At 32.0% G+C, this 21,810-nt stretch overlaps 1 protein-coding gene across 5 annotated transcripts; it reads left to right on the top strand.

Annotated features, from left to right (window-relative positions):
• The first annotated feature begins 5,420 nt into the window (after positions 1–5,420).
• LOC114186807 (transcription factor MYB33-like) lies at positions 5,421–10,452 on the top strand. Of its 5 annotated transcripts, XM_028074832.1 has the most exons (6): positions 5,422–5,698; positions 5,789–6,037; positions 6,154–6,230; positions 6,710–7,089; positions 8,913–9,882; positions 9,981–10,452. In XM_028074832.1, exons 4-6 carry the CDS (start codon positions 6,724–6,726, stop codon positions 10,211–10,213), a joined length of 1,569 nt encoding a protein of 522 aa, XP_027930633.1. In that variant the 5' UTR covers positions 5,422–5,698; positions 5,789–6,037; positions 6,154–6,230; positions 6,710–6,723; the 3' UTR covers positions 10,214–10,452. The 5 variants fall into 5 exon arrangements, with proteins under 5 accessions (XP_027930636.1, XP_027930635.1, XP_027930633.1 ...); XM_028074833.1 differs by having other exon boundaries at positions 5,422–6,006; XM_028074831.1 differs by having other exon boundaries at positions 5,422–6,037.
• Positions 10,453–21,810: the final 11,358 nt, after the last annotated feature.

Raw genomic sequence — 21,810 nt, 5'->3', positions numbered from 1 at the left:
AATTCTTAAGTGTCCTTTTATCGTCCGCTTGATTTTATTAATGCTCCACAAACTTTACCCACACATCCCATCAAGTTACAGAGCACAATGGCCAAACTAGCGCTACCGCCTGGCGACATATGACGCACCGCCAGGCGACGTATCAGGTTCTGGGATTTTCCCAGATTCCTCCTCTATGTGAGAATCCCCAAATCTTCCGCTATGTTGTCTCACTATCCAATTATGCCGAATTCACAAAAAGTCCAAATAGTTCGAGTCACAAACATTACTACAATGACTGTCCATTTCGCACTAAAATCAGATTCCTACTACCTCTCTTCCATGCTCTCTCATAATTCAAGGACCACCCACTCGCAATTGTCATGCGGTTTATTACGCAACCCACCTCCATACAATTAATAACATACATCATTTCACGCAAAGATTTAACTAACTTTTCCAGAAGTCACAAGGACTCTTGCATCAAACAATATCACACCTTCGTGAACCGTGCCGCGCCGCCTGGTAGATATTTATCGCCGCTAGACGGTTCATCTAAAAAATTCCAAAACCATGGCAACAAAGATGTGTTGCCTGGCGGCATACTCGTGCCCGCCAGGCGGTTTCTAGGCAGAAACCTAGAAACTTACGAAAACAGCGTAAAAAAAGTGAAATTATCATGTATATAAGCATGGCAACATGCAATTCATCATACACAAATCAAACAATAATTAACAGCTCCCTTTACCTGGACTCTTGCTCAAATTTCGAATTTTATTAGTTTCTTGATTTTTCTTCTCAAAAGATATGATGCTTGGTGTTTTAACAACATAAGGGTATTTTTCATGAAGAAAAGCAACTTTAAGCCTTAAATAAGTGTCTAAATTGTTATGCATTTTGATGTCCTAGAGACACTTACAAGTAACCCAACTATAACAAATGTAAAAGTGAAACTATATTATCTAAAAAGCTAAAGCACAACTAGAATGAAGAATGCACTAGAAACTAAAACTAATTGAACATGAATTTACTTCTAGAAGAAAGAGTTAACACAAAGTCCCAAAAGCATGAATTAGAAGAAATCATAAACAACACCAAACATAAATTTGAACAAGAAACAACACTAGTAGTAGAGAGGATTGAATGAAATTACATAACTGGAATTTAAGAAAATAATGAACCATTCACATTGAAGATCAAACAATAGAAAAAGAACCTTTAAATTTTAGAAACTACAAAATACTAAAATCTAAAAAACTAAACTGCAAGTAATGTGAATGGAAATCCATAGAGATTAAGAGAATGAGAAGAATCAACCATAGTCCATTGCAAAGAAAACTTGATAGTGAATATCCTTGGAGCTCCACCAATTACAAAACACCAAACCCCAAAAGCAAAGAAAAACGTGAAAAGAACTACCCTTCCTCTAGTTGTTGCCCCCTCTTCTAAAGAGCTTAAGTAACCTAATTTTACCCTCTTTTGGACCATTTAATCTTCAACCCACAATACAAGTATGGCGAATGAAAATAAAGCTTAGGAAATTACAAACTACCCCTACATAAAAGAAAAACTAAAACAGTGTTGGCAAGTAATCCTTATTAATGTCTTCTATTTTAAAAATTAAACAACACCTCGTTCAAAGCTCCAAAAAATGTGTTCTACCATTCAAATTAAAGTTCTTCGAGTTTAGAATCCAACACAAAAGGAATAAACTCAATTGGACACCAATAAAGGAAGTTATGACCAAAACAATTAGCAAAGGTTAGTGCAAAAAAAAATTGCGTTTTAGGGTTGCGTCAGGTGCTAATGAAACAAAGAGAAATCCCTTTTAGCTGCGTTAGACACCAATAAATGGCACCAGATGATACCAAGTCAGGGTGCAAAGTTCAAAAACGCACTAGGCGTGAATCAATGGTGCTAGGCGGTGTTGTAACTCCTAAAACTTCCTAAGATTCACAAATCTAAGCTAAAATTGAAAGATAAAAGAAACAAAGATGCTAAGGAAGTGCTTTAGTATGAGGGTATATGAGTTAACTTATCAGTGGCCAATTGTTTTCAGTAAGGCTTAAGGGTCCATAGGTGAAGGAAGATTTCTTTTATGCTTAAAGGTTTTCGCAAGTGTTTTAGTCTTGAAAAACATGGTTGAGTTTTTGGGTCAAAATATGATTCAAGTAAGGAAAGAAAATACCTTGTTTATATGCAAACATGCAAATGAAGAACAACTAGCAATGAAACTCAAGCAAAGTTAATTGTAAGAAAAAATTAGTAGCACTCAATATATGTAAACTCTAAGCACAAAATCTCATCCGTTTTAGTTCTTTGGTTTCCAAAATTTGTCATACAATTTGCCATACAAAATCAATCCACTATGTGTGTCGAAGTACAAAAGTTAAATTAATCTCATAACAAATCAAATTTAGAAGCATACTTTTCTTAGCACGTCATGCGTGATAACTAGTGCAATGCTTCTTCACATATCCTACAACTTCACAAAAGAAATAACCACTGCCTTCATATTCATTTGCTTCTTTTGGTTATTTCCTTTGAGGTGCAACCGCAACTTCGTTATCCTTTTTTCCTTTTAGTCCCTTATCCTTGTTTATTAAAGTATAGGCAAAATGAGACCTTTCTATCTTATCTTGGTCCAATCTTCCTCTTAGTGTGAGATGAGCTCATTTAGAGACTAAGTCTCTCTTTGGAAATTATAACTCGCCTTAAATTGACAAAATTGTGTTGGAAGAGAAATTAGGACTAAATGAATTAACAAGTCTTTATAGAGTTTTAATTTAAGTGCATTTGTTTTTTAATCAATATGTCACATCTCCATTATGTACTCCCTCATGTTGTTTGTACCCATACATTTCTTGGAAATTAGGTTTTCAAGAGTGTACATATCTTTGACTTTTCATTCTTAACAAACCTCTTTCCAAATTTTACAAGAAATTCCTTTGCTATATTTATGTTTTCAAAATTTGTGCCCAAAAATGCTTCTATAATGGACTTTTTCATAATCATTAGACTCATGCGATTTGACTTCTCCTGCAGTTCTATCTCCCTCTTATTTTCAAAGTTACTCTTATATGTAAGAGGTGGAGGTGAGTCTATCCTTAACATAAGGTCAAAATCCATTAATCAAAAAACTATCAAGACATTGTTCTTCCAATACTTGAAGTTTGAGATATGTAAAATAGGAATTGAGAACAACAAATACAAAATACACTCACATAAGTTCCAAAATAAAATAAAATATCCCAAGATATTGGTAATACATTAATATTCTATCTTTGGATAAAAATTTAATTATTTAGTGATACCATAAAATTGCAACAATAACAACACATCAAAAAGTAAATCTTCCTTCGAGATGATTTAATATTTACACACAAAAAATTGAATAATTATTACGCAGTTATCATCACTATATGCAATGTTAATCCTCCTTTGGACTTACTAATATGCACACACATCTCAAGCTCATAATTTTTTTACATTTTAAAATAGATTAATTTACACAAAAGAGATAACTTTTTGTGACATGTTATTTCAATTAATTAATCTCAAAATGTATAAATAAAAAATAAGAGAAGCTATGAATATATCACCTTGATTGAGTAATTGATTTCATGAATATAAAAATAAAAACTTTTATCGTATTCCTTCACATTCCACTTGAAACATATTTCTTGCTCAATTGTCAAAATATTTAAATATTAGTATGTCATATCAAAATAAGTCGGAAAATAAAATAAAATCAACCATCTAATTATCAGTATTTTTTTATTGTAATAATCAAAATATATACGTATACAATTTTATTTTAACTAGAAAGATGATATATATATATATATATATATATATATATATATATATATATATATATATATATATATATATATATATATATATATAATATTCTCATGATAAGCTGAAAAGAGAAAAATATACTAATGATAAATTGTGATAATGACTGTTAAGACTAGACTTAAACATTTGATGAAAAAACTATCGTCCTACAAAAACCTGAATCTATCATGTTGATCATCAAAATTAAAAGCAGAAGCAGAAATGAATTCATAATGATAAAGAGAGTGATGGTTTGACATTCCATTTTTCCTGTTTCATGTTGGTGGTTTGTAATATGTTTTACGAACTTTGTTCCAAAATGATGTTCATATTCATTTATTAAACATGTTTCACAAAATTTTCTCAATTCTTCTGTGCATTGGTGGTGTAGACATTGGAAACTCCGTTTTTTACATTTTTTTTTTCATTTCATCATATTGCGAAAGGCTAATGACGTGTTTATTTTTATCATTTCAAAATTGCGAAAGACTCAAGAGAAAAACATATAAATAAAATATTTTTTTTAGTGGAGAATTTGTTGGATTCGATATTATTGGTCATAGTTTTTTCTTTACTGTCATGAAGAATTCGATGGTAAACACTTCGTTAAACAAGATTTGAATCCTCATTAAGATTTTGTTTAGTTACCAGAAAACAAGGAGAGAAAATAGGATACTAATAATTTAGATTCTTTTATGTGGAGAAAAAAATAATTAAATCATGAGATGCATTTTATTATTTATGGTCTATTATTTTTACTCATATATCTCCTTATTTTATCCACATCTCTCTTTAATTAACCATCTTTAATTCTTTTTTCTTTGTCTTTCACTTTCATTTACTTTATTGTTCTCTTATTTATTAAAGTAAACATACGAGATAAAGAGTTGCTCACATCTATACGGTTGATTAGATATATGTGCAACTCAAAAAATAATTATTTTGCTTAACTTATTCTATTTCACAAACTACAGTGACCAATAAATTTCAGGTTAAAAAATAAAAGAAATGTACCAAAAATAAAAAATAAACCCCATAATCTAATGACTCTCTCTCTCTCTCACTAACCTCATATATATATATATATATATATATATATATATATATATATATATATATATTATGTGTCCTACTTTTCAGTGAGTCAATATATGTTCTCATTTGATTGAGTCATAGCACCAAATATTGCACACACACATAAAATTACTTCCCCTTTGCAACTTCTAGAGAGAGAAGGGAGACTCATGAGAGAGAGATTTTTTTTTTATAAGATAGTAGTCATTTCATCCTATCTATTATTTCTCCTTGCTTTTCTCATTAGATGCCATTTGAACCCCTAAAAACTAGGTTCATTTTCAACAATAATTTTCACTTTTTTTTTAAATAATAACATCTTTTCAATTTGGTATTAGGGCTTTTTATAAATTCTTCATTTTTATCACCTTAAGTAAAATGGTCATTTTTTATATTTATTTATAAGAATAATAATCATTTCCCAATATATAAAAGAAAATCATTTCCTAGTGTGTAAAATAAATAAGCATTTCTCAATCTATAAAATGAAGAATTGCACAATGTGGGAAAAAAAAGCTTTTCTTATTTCACTAGTGTGAATAAGCTCAATGTAAATAAGCTCAACGTACTGATCAAACTCTTTTCTCTCTCTTTCTTTCTCTTCAAACTCAATCTTTTCTTTCCTTTGCATGTGGATCTGTACTTGTACTTTTCCTTCGGTTTATAATAATCAATACTTTCAATTTCAATTTCATGTCATTTCTAAAATCTCTTTGTGGGCTTTTCTTCTATTCTCTTGTTTTTTCTCTTCTGGAATCCCAATTTTCGATTTGGGATCACTAGTTGCGGGATTTTCTCACAAGTATGTAAATTTTTCTTCTTTCTTTGTTTTGGGGGATAATGGGGTGTGGCTGTGTTCAGTGATGGATTCAAGAATGTGATTCTGTCTCAGGAGTAGCTGCGGGTTGTGATTCCAGATCTTCTTGTTGCTTTCTCCAAGATTCATGGTTTCTTCAGCGAGGATTGATCTATTTTTGAGCATATAAACAAAAGAAGTCCTACGTTGAAGGGTTATTGATTTTCTATTTCCCATTTCCAGTGGTGTTCTTACCTCAATCTCTTAATTTCAAAGAGCATCGCTGATGAATTTTGGCTCGTTATAGATTCCAGGTTCGTTTGACTTGGAAATCATTTTATTCAGGTGAATCTCCATGCGTGTATCTTGTAAAAAATTGACATTTTTATGCTATGTTCAATTCCATATTCAATTCTCTCATTCATGACTGAAACATGCTGAACTATTACTATAAATGACAGGGACCATGGATTTCATCTTTGTCTTGCAAACTCTGTTATTAATCAATTGCGACTTTTGTTTGCTATAATTGTTCCAGGTACTCAGATGATTGATTAATTATACTTATCTGCTTGATTTATACAACAATAGTTTTCATATATGGACAGCTTTTGTTTAATCATATATTATTTCCGTGTTCATAGGTTTTTTTATGTACTGGCTACTTTTGGTGCTGGAAAATTTTAAATATCTTTGGGTTTTGGTTTAAGTTTATCTGTGGGTTCTGAAATTGGGGTACTAGTTGCCTTTATTATTTTTCTTCCTGGTTTAATTCTTGAAAGTGATAGATACTGTGGAAGTATTGACTTCCCTAGATTTTGATCCTTGAATTGATTGATCACCATGTCAGTTTGGATTTTGGAACTTCACAAATGTTTTTATTAAATATAGTTTTACATGCATAGTTAAAAACTGAGAATCTAAACCATGCTGCTAATTTCTTGAGGTTTAGAGATGCTAGGTTGTAGCTTTTCACCCTTTCCACTAAAACTTTTAAACTCCTATCTACTCTTTCAGGCATATTGACAGCCATGAGTAGCGTGACTAGTGGGGGTGATGATCGGAAGATATACAGAGGTCGTAAGTCGTCATCATCATTAGATGAAGAAGCTGGAGTTGGAGGTAACATGGGAGGAGAAGTTCCTCTAAAGAAAGGCCCCTGGACTGCAGCAGAGGATGCAATTTTATTAGAATATGTTAATAAGCATGGACAAGGCAATTGGAATGCAGTCCAAAAGTATTCAGGACTTGCCCGTTGTGGGAAAAGCTGCCGTCTACGGTGGGCGAATCACTTGAGACCTGATCTGAAAAAGGGTGCATTTACCCAAGAGGAAGAGAACCGAATCCTTGAGCTCCACGCTAAAATGGGGAACAAATGGGCTCGAATGGCTTCTGAGGTTTGTAGAGCTGTCACTTCCTTTCAATGTTTTGTCATTTTATTCTGCTAATGAAGCCAAGTTATTGAAGAAGCTCATCCCACATAATCATGTCTTATTATATCTTTGATTTTTGGCAAGGAGAGGACTTAAGACACTAGAGATGAATTTCTGGGATGGACAATGCTATTTTAATAAGATATAATATAATATTACTTTTGTCAAGATAAACATAAGTATAAATATGGGAGGGTCATGACTCAATGGCAGCTATACATTATTCTCTGGATTTTGGATGTGTTTGCTGTCAGAAATTAGAGAACTGAGTTTGTATTATTGCTATCATGATTTCTTCATGCTTGGTGTCCTCTTCACAGATTTTCAGATTCAGAATCTGTGATTCAAACCCTTCTAGTTAAGCACTGTACTTTTAATTGTTATCATGTTTCATGATTCTTGCATGGTGCCCCCTTCTTGGATAGTTCTTATTCCTTCTTCTTGACACTTGCAAATCTGTAGTTTTTCTCTTGCTTAATGAATTTTTCTTCAGATGATTTTGATCCTCCTGTATTATATGCATTCTGAATTTGTTGTGGTAATATCATTGCAATCTAGTAATGACATTAATATTTCAATACTTGTTGGCATTATTTTCCTGTAACATATAAAGTTATGGTCCTGTGTTATACCATTTTAACGGATAACTTTCAGTTGTACTACATATCTCCACTTTTGGTTGTACCTGTTATATTTCTTATCATGAACTTGTAAGGTTGGAATATTCTGTTGGTTATATTAGCGTGATGATTAATAAGTTATCTGATAGTAAAACTAGGTTATTTGATTGGGTTGAAGAACCTTTATGGGTTTTTCCTCCTCTCAACTCCAATCACTAAGTAAGTACCAATTAAAGGCTTTCACGAGGTTTTAGTTATGAAAGCTGTAAGGATTCTGAAAACATAAAACATGTTAGTGCATACATTTTTAACTTGTTTCTGAGAGGAGTTAATATAGGTTGATTATAATCTGTGAGGCATTGGAGGTGGGCATCTATAGCTTGCAGGTTGGTATACTACCCTATACATGGATTTATTTTATGGGTATGTGGTCTTGTTTTTGTTGGACAGTGTGTCTCGGGGTAAAATTTTGCAAAAATGATATTTGCATTTTGATGGTCAGTTTGCATCTGCTCAGTGTCTGTGTATGTGGATGAACAGAGAACATTTTGCATCTAATTATTGACCAAGTAAGAAAGCACTTTTTCATGCAGAACGTACTCTCAGCTTGTCTTCCCTTTGTCCCTAAAACTTTTTGATGAGGGGATATAAGGAGGAAAGAAATAATCACAAAGGAACATGAATGATAGAAATGTATAGATATAAAAAGAAAAAAAGTAGAGAAATTTCCTACGTACTGGGTTATGCAGATGAGTACTATTACCATATTATGTACATGATAGTGTAGCACTCACTATTGCTGAAACATACCACACAATATTTTACCCCAGTTGAAAACCTTATCTCTATCCGAGAAAGAATAAACAAAATTGTGTACTGAAATTCATGCCTGATAATGGCTGGCATCAACCGAGTATGAATAAAGCCAGTGTGATAATCTTTTGGACATCAACCTAAGCAGGCTTCTTGTCACATTCTAAGGTGAGATTGCACACATATACATATGCACAGAGCGTAAAAGGGTGGAAGGGAAAGTACCAACTGCATAGCGACAATTATACTCTTCTCTATAACATTACCTTGGTTTCTTTCTCATTGTGAGCAATGTAATTTTGCCTTTTCTATTTTCTGATATTTAAATGTGTTTACTGCTTTTGTCTGTTTCAGTTGCCTGGGCGTACGGATAATGAAATCAAGAACTACTGGAACACAAGAATCAAAAGAATGCAACGAGCTGGCTTACCAATCTACCCTCCGGAAATATGTGAGCGGATACTTAATGGAAATCAAGAAAGTAAAAATATTGGTCCCTTGAATATTGAAGCATCCCAGCATGACAATCTCTCACAAACGGACAAATTTGGTATACCAGAAATGGATCTGAAGACTGTCAAATTTCATCATGATCCATCACAGGTACCAGGAATTTTTGATATGCCTGAAAACATGTTTGAGCAAAGTTCGGATTCATCTTATTTGTTCCCAACAATTTATCCTTCAAAACGTCGCCGGGAGTCAGAAATTCTATACAATAGTTTTGGTAGTTGTACAAGTAATGCTCTCCCACTATTTGATCAGTATGGCAATTATACTGGTGACCAAACTAGGTTCTATCCTCCTTTTGATCCTGTTCTTAACACCAGTAATCAGTTTCATGGTGATAACATAAACGGCAGCCATGCCATGTTAAATGGCAATGTCTCTTCTTCCGTGCCCTTATTTGGGGCAAGGAAGTTGGAGCTCCCTTCACTCCAATATACAGAAACTCAACATGGTAGCTGGGTCACACATGGGTCCCCGCTTCCATCACTTGAGTCTGTAGATACCTTGATTCAGTCTCCTCCAGTTGAGTCTATTCCATCAGATCTCATCTCTCCACAAAGCAGTGGTTTGCTGGATGCAATAGTCTACAACTCGAAGAGCGTGAAGAACTCAAATACTGATTTATTTTTCCCAGTGATAACCGGTACATCCAATGAAGCAGCTGGGAGTTCAACCTTGAATCATCCCTATAAGACAGAATGGGATGAGCAAGGGGAATCAAACTCCCCTTTAGGTCAATCGGCTGCTTCAGTTATGACTGACTACACTCCTATAAGTTCAGTAGATGGACCCCAATCAATTGAAACCACTCAAGGTAACACAATAACATATCATTCCATACCAATTACTTAAACATGGAATGCTATCATATTTAAGTGGTTTCATTAACCTGGCTTTCCCCTTGTTTGACAGATCATGATGATAAGGACCAAGCACTCACCTGGTTCCCAAATAGTTCCAGGAAGAAACGAAAACCGGAACAGGTTGATTTTTCACAGCGTCCTGATGCTTTATTTGACTTAGCTTGGTTTGGAAATAATACTGACTATGGATTTAATCAATCTGATCTAAAAGATGCTCTAAATGCACTGCTTGGTGAAGATTACAGTGGTAACTTTGCTGAACATAGCAAGGATAAGCAGTAGCAAGTGGGTTTATATGGATATATTGCTGTGACCTTAGTTTAGTGCTTGTTCATGTTATAATTTCATTTGATTTTCGTCAACATTTTTAACACAATTAGGCCATTTTTAAAAAATTCTCGGTGCCCTTTAGAATATTGTGTTGTGATGATAAAGATTTTATGGCACAAGTTTCAACCTTATCGATGTTGTTATGTTGGTAGTATGCAGTCTCTCTCGTCTTACTTTGCATGGCGTTGATATAATGGAAGATTGGTATTGCATATATTTAATATGGATTCAGACATTTTCTTAATTTTCTAAACTGATGTTGGTCATTAAAACATTGTTTATATTGATACAATTTGGCAGCCATTAAAAATAAAAGTTTTATTTGTACAATTGAGAGATTTTAAAAATTCTTCTTGACTTCAACTTGACACGAAGGCTTTTTATATATCAAAACTTTTATGTTTTATGTCAAGATTTGTAAAAAAGGAAAAATTGTAGGCTATTGCTTCCTGTACCCCACAGTTACTAGCTGCACCTCCTCTATATTAGCAAAAGACTCAAACACCCTTTAGCAATGCACCACACTTCTTCTGTCAGTACCACCGCAGAGGAAGAAAAAGGGTACCCAGAAAAAAAAATGAAAAGTCTTTTCGCAAAATTCTTTGTGAAACACATTTCATATTGGTGTTCCGGAAGACATTGTATGAGTTTTGAAAAGTTTTTCTCAGAAATCTTATTTTGGAAAATTTATTTTGAAATACATTTTATACGTTTTGCAAATTTTATTCCAGAAACCATGTTTTGAAAATTTTAATTTAGAAATTGTTTTGAAAATTTTGAAAAGCTTATTCCCAAAAAACTTTTGAAATACGTAATTTATAAGTCACTTTTTTTAAGGAAAAAAGAGTCCTTTTAAAAATTTGAGGGGTGCGTTAAGAAATTGTGGAAGTGCAGGAAGTAAAAGCCTAATTGTAGTATAGTTCCCGAAGTCTTTTTATTATCCCATGACACTATTAGTTTAACCATTTATTTAACAAATAATTTTGAATCTTGCTAACCCGCAACCGAAAATCTATTCTTCGAAATTATTGATTAATATACATTTTTGGTTATAAAGGAAGATGTTTTACATTTTTCTTTTAATAAATAAATGTTTTTTTTTTGAAAGAAATAAACAAAATTGTAAAGCAATGGGAGATTTGACTTGAAGAAAGGCTAGAAGTAATCCATGTAATTGAAGTAGGTATAGACACATTAATCACATAGGTTGCACTAAAATTATAAACAAAAAACTAATAATAATTGAAATAAACAAAGCGGCTATTGTAATTTTGTTTGAAAAAAAATGTTGGAAACTAAAATGTTCTCATTTTGAACTTTAATTGGTAGAGATGTCATTGTTGTATTTTAATTTTAGGAATTATCAATCCACTATTATAATTATAGTTATTAATAAATTGCAAAAAACGAGTAAATGAGTAAATTTATTGAAAGATAACAAGTGGAACAAATTATATATCAGATTTCTTAAACTATAAAATGTTTACATATATTTTTTTATATTTTTCATATATCACTTTTTTTAGTTTTGGTTCTTATAAATTATTATTTTAAATAATATTTGCAAAATACCCCTCTTTATTTTCATTTTGTTAATTTATTTAGTCTTGCAATATATTAATTTTTTGTTCTTATAATATGTTAATTTTGCACAATCTACTAGTTTTTTTGACATTTGTTGTTTCCTTACGTGTAACTTCAAGAATGTTACACATTTTCTTCAGAGAGTTGTGTTGAGAAACTTTAAAAACTTGTCAAAATTTGAGGAAAATGTTATAGTCTTCTTGGACAAATAATCATATTGAGCTTTCATATTTTCATCTTCAAACAAATTAGGATTAATTATGTTTTTCGTCCCTCAACTATTGCTAATTTTTTGTTTTAGTCCCCACCTAACGTTTGCACTATTTTAGTCCATGACGTTTTGAATTGAATAAAATTAGTCCTCAATTTTAAACTCCGTTAGTTTCAATTGATAGTTGTCAAACGGAAGGTCACGTCATGATCCGTTTTAAGTTGAGTTAAAATTTTGTTTGCACGTGATTATTTTTTTGGATCATTATTGGCCTTTGAGGTTCATATTCGAAAACAACCTCTTTATGGATCTAAGATCATCTAAAAGTTTCAGAGTTTCATCCTTTGCGAACCTTCATGGTCATCCTCCACGCCTTTTCATCACTCACGCCATCTTAATTTTTATTCATCCAAAATCAACACACTGAATCACCAACTCAAGACCATTGCCAATTTCATATCATGCCAATCATCAAAATCATCTTCCATACCAAAACAAAAAACACAGTACTCACACCACCTTAGAACCTCTGATACGTCACTTTTCATTCTTCTCCATTTTTTCAATTTCCATTCTCCCAATCATATAATAGAACCCAACAAGCATCATTCATTTAAAATTCCGACACCAACACCAGAAAAATAGAGCCCATAACCAATGAACCCATCATCACTCTTCACTATCAACAATTAATAACCACAAAAGGAGAGAATCAGTAAAGAGAGAAGGGTGTTCTTCGGTTGTGAAATATCCAATAAGGGCGTTGGTGACAGACGAGGCTGGCTAACATGGAGGTCGTAGTGGCTGGGAAAAGAGCACGTGGAAGTAAGCACGGAGGAGGCAAACCCTCGCGTAAAAGACAGAAATTGAAGGAGCAGGCCCGTTGTCAACGCCGGCAAGGCGCACCTGTGGTGGGTGTTGCGGCAGTTGTCTATGGTGGTCATAGACTTTGAGGAAGAAGGAACCTCTCTAGATCGCATTGTGGCAGTGCTAGTGGAGCAGGGCGCAACGGTAGTTATGCAAGGAACAAACCCTCACACGATTCTCGGAGGAAGAAAATGGTGTTGGCGGCGACGGCCTCGATGAACGATGACGGCAACTCTGACCGGTTGGAGGCAAGCAGCGACAAGATCCAACGTCCCGATATTGGCTGTCCACGCGCGAGGAAGAAGAGAGGTGACAAGGGTTTCAGATTTTCTGAAGAAGATGAAATCAAGGCTCCAATCCTGAAAACCAAATTTTAGGGTTTCACAAATTACCCAAATTCCTCTTTACTATAAACATTTCCCTATCTTAAAACGTTGCCCAAAAAAATAATCACGTGTAAATTTTTTTTAACTCAACTAAAACGTTACCCAAACAAATAACCACGTGCAAAAATTTTTTTATCTCAACTTTAAATGGAGCATGACGTGGCCTTCCGTTTGAAAGCTGTCAATTGAAACTAACAGAGTTTAAAATTGAGGACTAATTTCATTCAATTCAAAATGTCAAGGACTAAATTAGTGCAAACGTTAGGTGGGGGACTAAAATAAAAAATTAGCAATAGTTGAGGGACAAAAAACATAATTAACCCAACGAATTATTCAAAGGTTTTTCAACAAATTCATTATTGCAGGAATGAATGATCTATTTGTAATTTGTGTCTCAAATCTTTTCGTCACTAGACTCCATAAAGATTTATGAATTTCATTCTAATCTTACAAATTTGATAGTTAACACCTTCAAATACATCTTAGTAAAAGGAAACTTGTTCTCAACCACTTTCAGAAAAACAAGATCAAATTTTGAGAACCTTTTAAGAGCTAACTCTTGATACCGATTGTTAAAATAGAAGGTCGAGTTCAAGATGCTATCATAAATTTTTTAAGATTTAGAATCTTAGAGTGAGGGAGGAAGAAATTTACAGTAAATTTTATAGTGGTTCACTTTTTCTTAGAGCTACATCTAGTTGCCTAGCCACACTAGCCAAGCTGACACTATAAGAATATATTTAGAAACACACACCAATGAAAAAATCACACTTTACATTAGTAACACTATGTTATTATATACTGCGACTGAAAAAACTATCATAAAAACAACAAAACCAACTAAAGAAGAAATAAAATGTGGATCGAATTCACCTAACAAAAAATATTTGTGACAATTGTCTAAATTACTTGTTTTGCTATATGTTTTTTACACTTAAAATGCATGAATTTGTTACATTTTTTAGTAAATCAAAGCCCTTTAGCTTTGAGTTATAGAATGAGGTATTGAGAAATACAAAAGTAGGAAATTGATGAATTTTTGATGATTTGCAACAACTCTTCAAGGAATCAAGGGATGCTGAACTCCAAATCTGACACTGAGCACTAAAAGGTGGTTAATAAAGAATTCAAATATGACATTTGTAGTTGAGTAGTGATATCAGTGTTGAGCCACGTAAAGGAAAAATTCAGAATAAGGAAACCTTGAGCACTAGAGCACAAAGTTGAGCCTTGAAGAAAACCCTCAGTGGGAGGAAATCTCCAGTGCTGACCATTAGAATAGAAGCCTAAGCCAGGAGAAAACCCTCAAAGACAAGAAATCTCAAGAGTTTGTCACCATAATTAGAGTTGGAGATGTGTTATAATTTTCTATAAAAATAAAGTCATGTTTCGTTTTAGAGATACTGATTTTTGCTTGTCTTTAGAACTGTTCTAAGAAACCTAATGTAATATCATTTGTAAGAGACATGGGAGAGGGACGATAACTCCAAATGCTTGTAGTCAAATCCATTGTCATGAGCAAGTAAATTATCATCAGTAATACAAAATAGGCTATTACGTCAGCCAATTTACGTTTGACTAGTAGATATCAGAGGTGAAAAATGTGCGGTGACATTTTTATAAATAATTTGTCAAAATTTATGTTTGTTGGGGAAATATCAGATGTAAATTACTTTTAAAATAACCCTCGCACCTCTTTTGCTTTCACTTTCTCTTTTAGTGCGTAAACAAATGTAGGGTGCCCTCAACAATATGTCTACATTTTAAATTTACGCATAGATGTGATAAAATTTTGATTCAAACCATTTTGTGTTGTTCTCCAGAGGCATACTTGACTGTAGTTACGAGTGACCACTTTCATTTCGTGTACTTCGAAGATCAATGCAAAATGCTACCGAAATTTAATCAAATTTATAAATATAAACTTCTTCCTGTACATGTTAACAAATTATGAAAAATATTTTTTCCAAATGGGTAAGGCACCACTTTGTGAGAATTAAAAATTTCAGAATGATGGAATTTGTTGTCAACGTAGTATGGATCGAAACTGGATGAATGCATGTCGCGTCAGTGAATAATATGAAAATGGAGTTTGTAAGTTCTTGCAATACACTCAAGAACACATAATCTTTGTGATGGGACATATTATTGTCCTTGTGTTCATTATTTGAATCATATATGTCAGGATTTGGGGGGAATATGTGAGTTCATCTTCGGTATAGTAAGGAGTCATGCAATTTGGACTTGGTATGGAAAACTATTAGATAATCTCATAACATCACAAACAACTGAATGTGATCACTTAGAGAACATGGAAATTTTTGGAAGAACTAATTTATATGATACTTTGAAGTCTGATTTAGAGGAACAATTGTACCCAAGATGTGCTTACTAGACATGATTGTCGGCAACATTAAAATTATTTAGCTTAAAAGCAAGAAATGAATGCACAAATAAAAGTTTCACATAATTGTTAGAGTTGTTAAAGTAGATGATTTCAAAAAATAACACGTTACATAATCTTAACTATGAAGGAAAGAAAATTCTATGTCTAATGGGTTTGTAGTACAAGAAGATACATGCATGCCCTAATGATTATGTATTGAATAGAGACGAGTTTGTTGCATTGAAGGTGTGTCCAACATGTGGGTTATCACAATTTAATGAAGAAACAAATGGTCCCCATGCTAAGGTATTGTGGTACCTTCCCATAATACCTAGGTTCAAATGATTGTTTGTCATTAAAGGGTAATGTTACAAGTTTCATAACATCCAATTAGTATATAATAATTATGACTAACGTGTTGCAATTTAACAAGAGTTGTGGCAACGACAAACCAATTAGTGCATAGGAGACCAAGAAATCTACAAATTATAAGTCATGCCTTAAATTAATTATTTTGTATAAAAAACTAATATAGAAAAGGTTTTTTTACGTCCAACGCTTTTTGCTTTTCTCGTCTAGTTTAGGTTAGACGTAGGAATGGGAATCGTAAATTTACGTCTTGACAAAAGAACATAAGTGAATTTACGCCTGACATGAAATACTAGATATGAGGTTACATGCGTTGGACTTTAGTTAGACATAAAATTTGTCCTATTTTACAACTAATCATGTGGTAGAATTTATGTTTAATACTGTATACCAAACGTAAATTTACGTTAGTTAATGCACAATCTGAGTAAATTTGTTAGGTTTTTTAATATTCATTTTTTTAGCATAAAACCAACACCTAAAATTCAAAAAAGGTCCATAACAAATTATATCTTTTAACTTACGAAATTAATAGTGCAATTACCAAAGTCAAACTACATATAACTAATTAATAAAAATAATTACAAAGTGAAAGTTAAAAATTCCTAATAACATAATCTTTGTGTAATTGTTTAAGCAAATAAGATGAAAACTCTTTTCTTATCTCCAACATGTCATCCTTTGTCAATGGTTTACGTTAGTTAATGCACAATCTGACATAAATTTGTTAGTTTTTTTTTAATATTCATTTTTTTAGCATAAAACCAACACCTAAAATCCAGAAAAGGTCCATAACAAATTATATCTTTTAACTTACGAAATTAAAGTACAATTACCAAAGTCAAACTACATATAACTAATTAATAAAAATAATTACAAAGTGAAAGTAAAAAATTCCTAAAAACCTAATCTTTGTGCAATTGTTTGAGCAAATAAGAAGAAAATTCTTTTCTTATCTCCAACATGTCATCCTTTGTCAATGATGAGGCATTATTGAAGTCCTAAAACAATAATTTAATGTTAGCATGTGTGAAGTTCCACAAAGCATACAATTTATGATAAATTATAAGTGTTTACAAATATACCTTTGTCCTAATTATAGTTTTAATTCAATGCATCACATAATATCCGCATTCAAAAGAACTATTTTGCCTGTTACACTAAAATAGCAAAGAGAGTAATTATTCTCAGATATAACTTGTATAAATATTAATTAACTTATAGACTTAATTCCTAACCTTTGGAGTTATAAATTGAACATTTTTTATCTTTTGTTTAGTAATTGGTTTGATGCTATAACTTTAGTTAAATTGAAAAAAATGTTGGTAACAAACTCTACCATTCTCAAATTTCTAATTCTCTAAAAAGATGGAGCCTTTCCCATTCGAAAAAAATATTTTTCATAATTCGTTAACATGTACATGAAAAAGTCTATTATCATAAATTTGATTAATTTCGACAGCGTTTCGCATTAATCTCCGAAGTGCATAAAATGAAAGTGGTCATTCGTGGCTACAATCAAGTATGCATCCAGAGAACAAGAGAAAATGGTAACCAAATTTCTATCAAAGCTATGAATACACTTACAACGAACATGTATTACCAAATTTTGAAAAATAATTTTTCCAAATTGTCCGATAGGATAATTCAGAACTTAATACAAATGATTCAAAATGAATCATTTGCACTAAATCTTAAACGAGAACTAAGGTTCACTCAATCTATCTATAATTTAATGAAGCATATAATAAATATAAAATTATATAAACATTCAACATCTAATATAAATCAAAAATAAAATTTTACCGAATTTTGAATAATAATTTTTTCAAACTGTCCGATCGAACACTTCAAGACTTAATATAGATGATTTAAATTGAACCAATTGCACCAAATATTAAGCAAGAGCTAAGGTTCACTCAATCCATCTATAAATTAAAGAAGCATATAATAAACATAAAACTATATAAATATTCAACATCTAATATAAAATATCTAATGTAAAACAAAAATAAAATTTAATCAAATATCTAATAAATAAAAGAAGTAAAAAACAGTTTATATACTATTCAAAGAAACTCTCTCAACATTGCAAAAATAATGAGACATGACAAAATTAATACAATGGATTAGAATGCAATCAACAAGACAAAAATTAGGAATACTAATGCCAATCAAAACTAATTTGTATATATAAAAAATCAATTGAAAAGATCTAACCTTGATAGAAAACACAAAAAATGGGTATTTTGGGAGGTCACTCGTTGCACACCACCATGGATGGTGGTTCACGTAGGCACTGCTCTTGGAAGAAGACTTATCGTTGCATGGTCACTACAGCTGGTGAAAACACCATCGCATGGCCATTGCAGGTGGACTAAACACTATGTTTGACATCACCAACCACCGTCCTCCACCGCGTCTGCACAAGTTAGGGGTTTCAACATTTCGTGAAAGAAAATGGAGAATCACGTAAACTGAGGCACACAAAAAGGGAATCAAAGGATAAACAAACCTTTGAAATGGCTTGATAACATTATCCCCTCCATTCACTACGAAAAGCAGAAAAAATAATCTTTTCATGCAATCACGACGCCATTAGAGAAGAATACCAGAATAAAAGTTTTAACATTTACATTTAAGGCCCTACAGTCAGACATAAATTTACATATGACTAGGCCAACTCAGATGTAAATTTACGTTTGACTATAGGGCGTCAGACATAACTTTACGTGCAACACATGCAATCAGACGTAAACAACGATATTTATGTTTGACCCTAGGGCGCCAAATGTAAACAATTGATTACTTATTTACAAGTTTGCCATCGATCATTTTTTATGTTTGATTTCTGTGCATCAGACGTTCGTAGACATTAATTGTCTCTTTTTATGTTAGTGGAAGTTATATGATATTAATTTTTCCTTTTGTTATTTTAAGAGAAATAAGCAAAATAGTTCTTTTGAATGTGGGTATTATACCATGGATTGGATGAAAACTATTATTAAGGCTAGAGCCATTAGAAACTAGATAGAGGTATGTAAACACTTATAACTTGTTCATGAATTGTATGATTTGAGGAACTCTATACATGCTAACATTGTATCATTGTTTTAGACTTTGATGATGCCTCCCAATATCAAAGAATAACATGTTAGAAACAAGAAGAGATTGAACAATTTATTTCTTCAAATATTTAGAAGAAGAAGCAGATTAGGTTTTGAGTATTTTTTTTCTTTAAGTTAGTTATCCTTTTTATTCATTATATATTTACTTTGACTTCGTTAAATGTACTGTAAATGTTATATGAGAAATATATATGTTGTTCTGGAAAATGTTTTGGTTTCAGGCCAAAACCAACAAAATTTAGAAGAAAAAAGAACTACAACATTTACATTTGTAATGACATTAACACACATAAATTTATGTTTGTTGGTAGATTAACAAATGTAAATTTACATGTGTTAATTCCATAACAAACATAAATTTTGGCACTAAAATGGGAGAAATGTAGGCTATAATTTATGTATGACCTCTTTGCTTCAAATATAAATTTACGTATATTATTTAAGCACCAGATATAAATTTATATATGTTATTTTAACAAACATAAACAGACATAAATTTACGTTTCTCGAATCTACATAACTTAGGCCAGACGTAAAAAGCCAAAAAAAATACCAGACGAAAAAATAATTTGTGTTTGTGCTTGTGTTAGGATTGAATGTAAACTTTTCTGATTCTTTGTACCGATATTGATTTCTATACATTCTAGTACTTTATTAAATGTTAATGGTTTGATTCATACTCGCTTGTTTGGATGAATTGATCACTCATATTGTTTCAAAATTTGGATTGAGTTAGGAAACTAATTTAAATTAAAGCTCTAATTAAATCATATAAAGACTCGTTCTTAATGCAAGGAGTCATTTAATCAAGAGTTAAGGAATCACACTAAATCTAATATCCTTAGGGTCTAAAGTCAAGAAATTAATTTAGAATTAACTTATTACTTTCAAGAACATGGAGTAATGAACTTGTTATGTAGTGAATTAGTAACAGTATAGTAGAAAATTAGTGAAGTTCAATCCCGACATGCTTATGAGTACCATTTAAGTTAATCTTTAACGAGTTATGCTTTTATTTTGTTACTCCAAACCATTGTTTCTCTAAATAAATTCATGTGGATATTACCTTGTTTGTGTTATAATTGATCTAGTGCACTTGTTGGAAATTTAAACAAACAATTTGGACCAAACAATTTTTTGTCATTATTGTCAGGGATTTGTATTAAGATAATTCATTAGTTATAATAATTTTTTGATTTGAATGTAAATTTATACATATATTTTATAGTTTTACATTTGTTAAGTTTCTCAACTCTGCTCACTTGTTCTTGAGTTACTCTTTTATGCTAAAAAGAAAATGAGAAGAAAACATGCTATTTGATCTTGAAGTAGAAAGAACTACAAGAAGGAACAATAGCAAGATCAAAAAGAGGAAACAACAAGAAAGACTAAGACAATAACATGGAGAGGAAGGAACATCCACCATAAATCTAGTTCATCACTTTCAACAGGAACCAATGGCAGAAAGAGAAGAGCAAAAAAGGTTCTTGAGATATGTTCAGTAGTAGGGGCCAAGACATTTCTCAAGTATAGTCAAACCATCAAAAGGTGTAAAGATGAAGCCTACCTTGTTCTCACTTATAACATCCAATCAATTTATAGGGATAGAACATAAGGATCCTTAGAACTACTTGTCCACTCTTTATGAAATTTGTGCCACCATGGGAATATTTGTAGAAGATGAAGAAACAACTTATCTCAGCTTATTTTCCTTTTTATTGAAAGAAAAAGATAAAGAATTGGTTGCAATCTCATCCCAATCAGAGTTTGAAGAGCTAGGTAGAGAAATTTGTTTTGGCCAAATTCTTTCCACCTTCAATATATGAAAGAGCTAAATTGACTATTGCCACGTTCTAAAAAAGGAGCTGATGAACTGGTATCTGAAGCTTGGGAAAGATATAAGTCCTTATTAAGAAAATGTCCAAACCATGGATATAAGTTCTTTTTATGAACCTTGTGGCACCATGAGAATATTTGCGAAAGATGAACAAGCAACTTATCTCAAATTATTTCCCTTTTTATTGATAGGAAAAACAAAGAATTGGTTGCGATCCCAACTTCATGAATATCTGAAGGAAGCTAAACAACTATACCAATAATTTCAATCATAATTTAGGATGGAAGAACGATAAATATCAATTCTTTGGCTGGAAACAAAAAATTGGACATTCAATAAAAATGAGCTCAACAAACAACTTACCAAGGTCATTAATCCTTTCAGTAGGACAAGCAATCCAAAATGCAAGATGCTCTAACTTAGTTCATTATAGTCTCATCTACCAATCAAAAGAACACTAAAGTTTCCATTAGGAATTTAGAGATACAAGTTGGGTAGATAGCTAAGTAGTTAGTTAATCAACAAGAAAGTCAATTGTCAACAAATACAAAGGTGAATCCCAAAGAACAATGTAAAACCATCATTACCAAACAAGATACTATGATAGGTAAAGGGGTTGGTAACAATATGCAAAAAGAATGTGAGAAAGAAGCTGAAGAAGAGAAAAAGAAAGAGGAAAAGGTGGAATGTGAGCTAAAAGATGGAGTTGAAAAACTGATAGTGTAAATAAGAAGGAGGTGGATGTAAATAAATAGAAAATTTAGATACAGAAAGAGAAAAA

Source organism: Vigna unguiculata, chromosome 6, assembly GCF_004118075.2.
Source record: "Vigna unguiculata cultivar IT97K-499-35 chromosome 6, ASM411807v1, whole genome shotgun sequence".
Classification (NCBI taxonomy): Eukaryota; Viridiplantae; Streptophyta; class Magnoliopsida; order Fabales; family Fabaceae; genus Vigna; species Vigna unguiculata.
The sequence above is the reverse complement of the archived record's forward strand: the minus strand, read 5'-3'. Positions and strand labels throughout refer to the sequence as shown.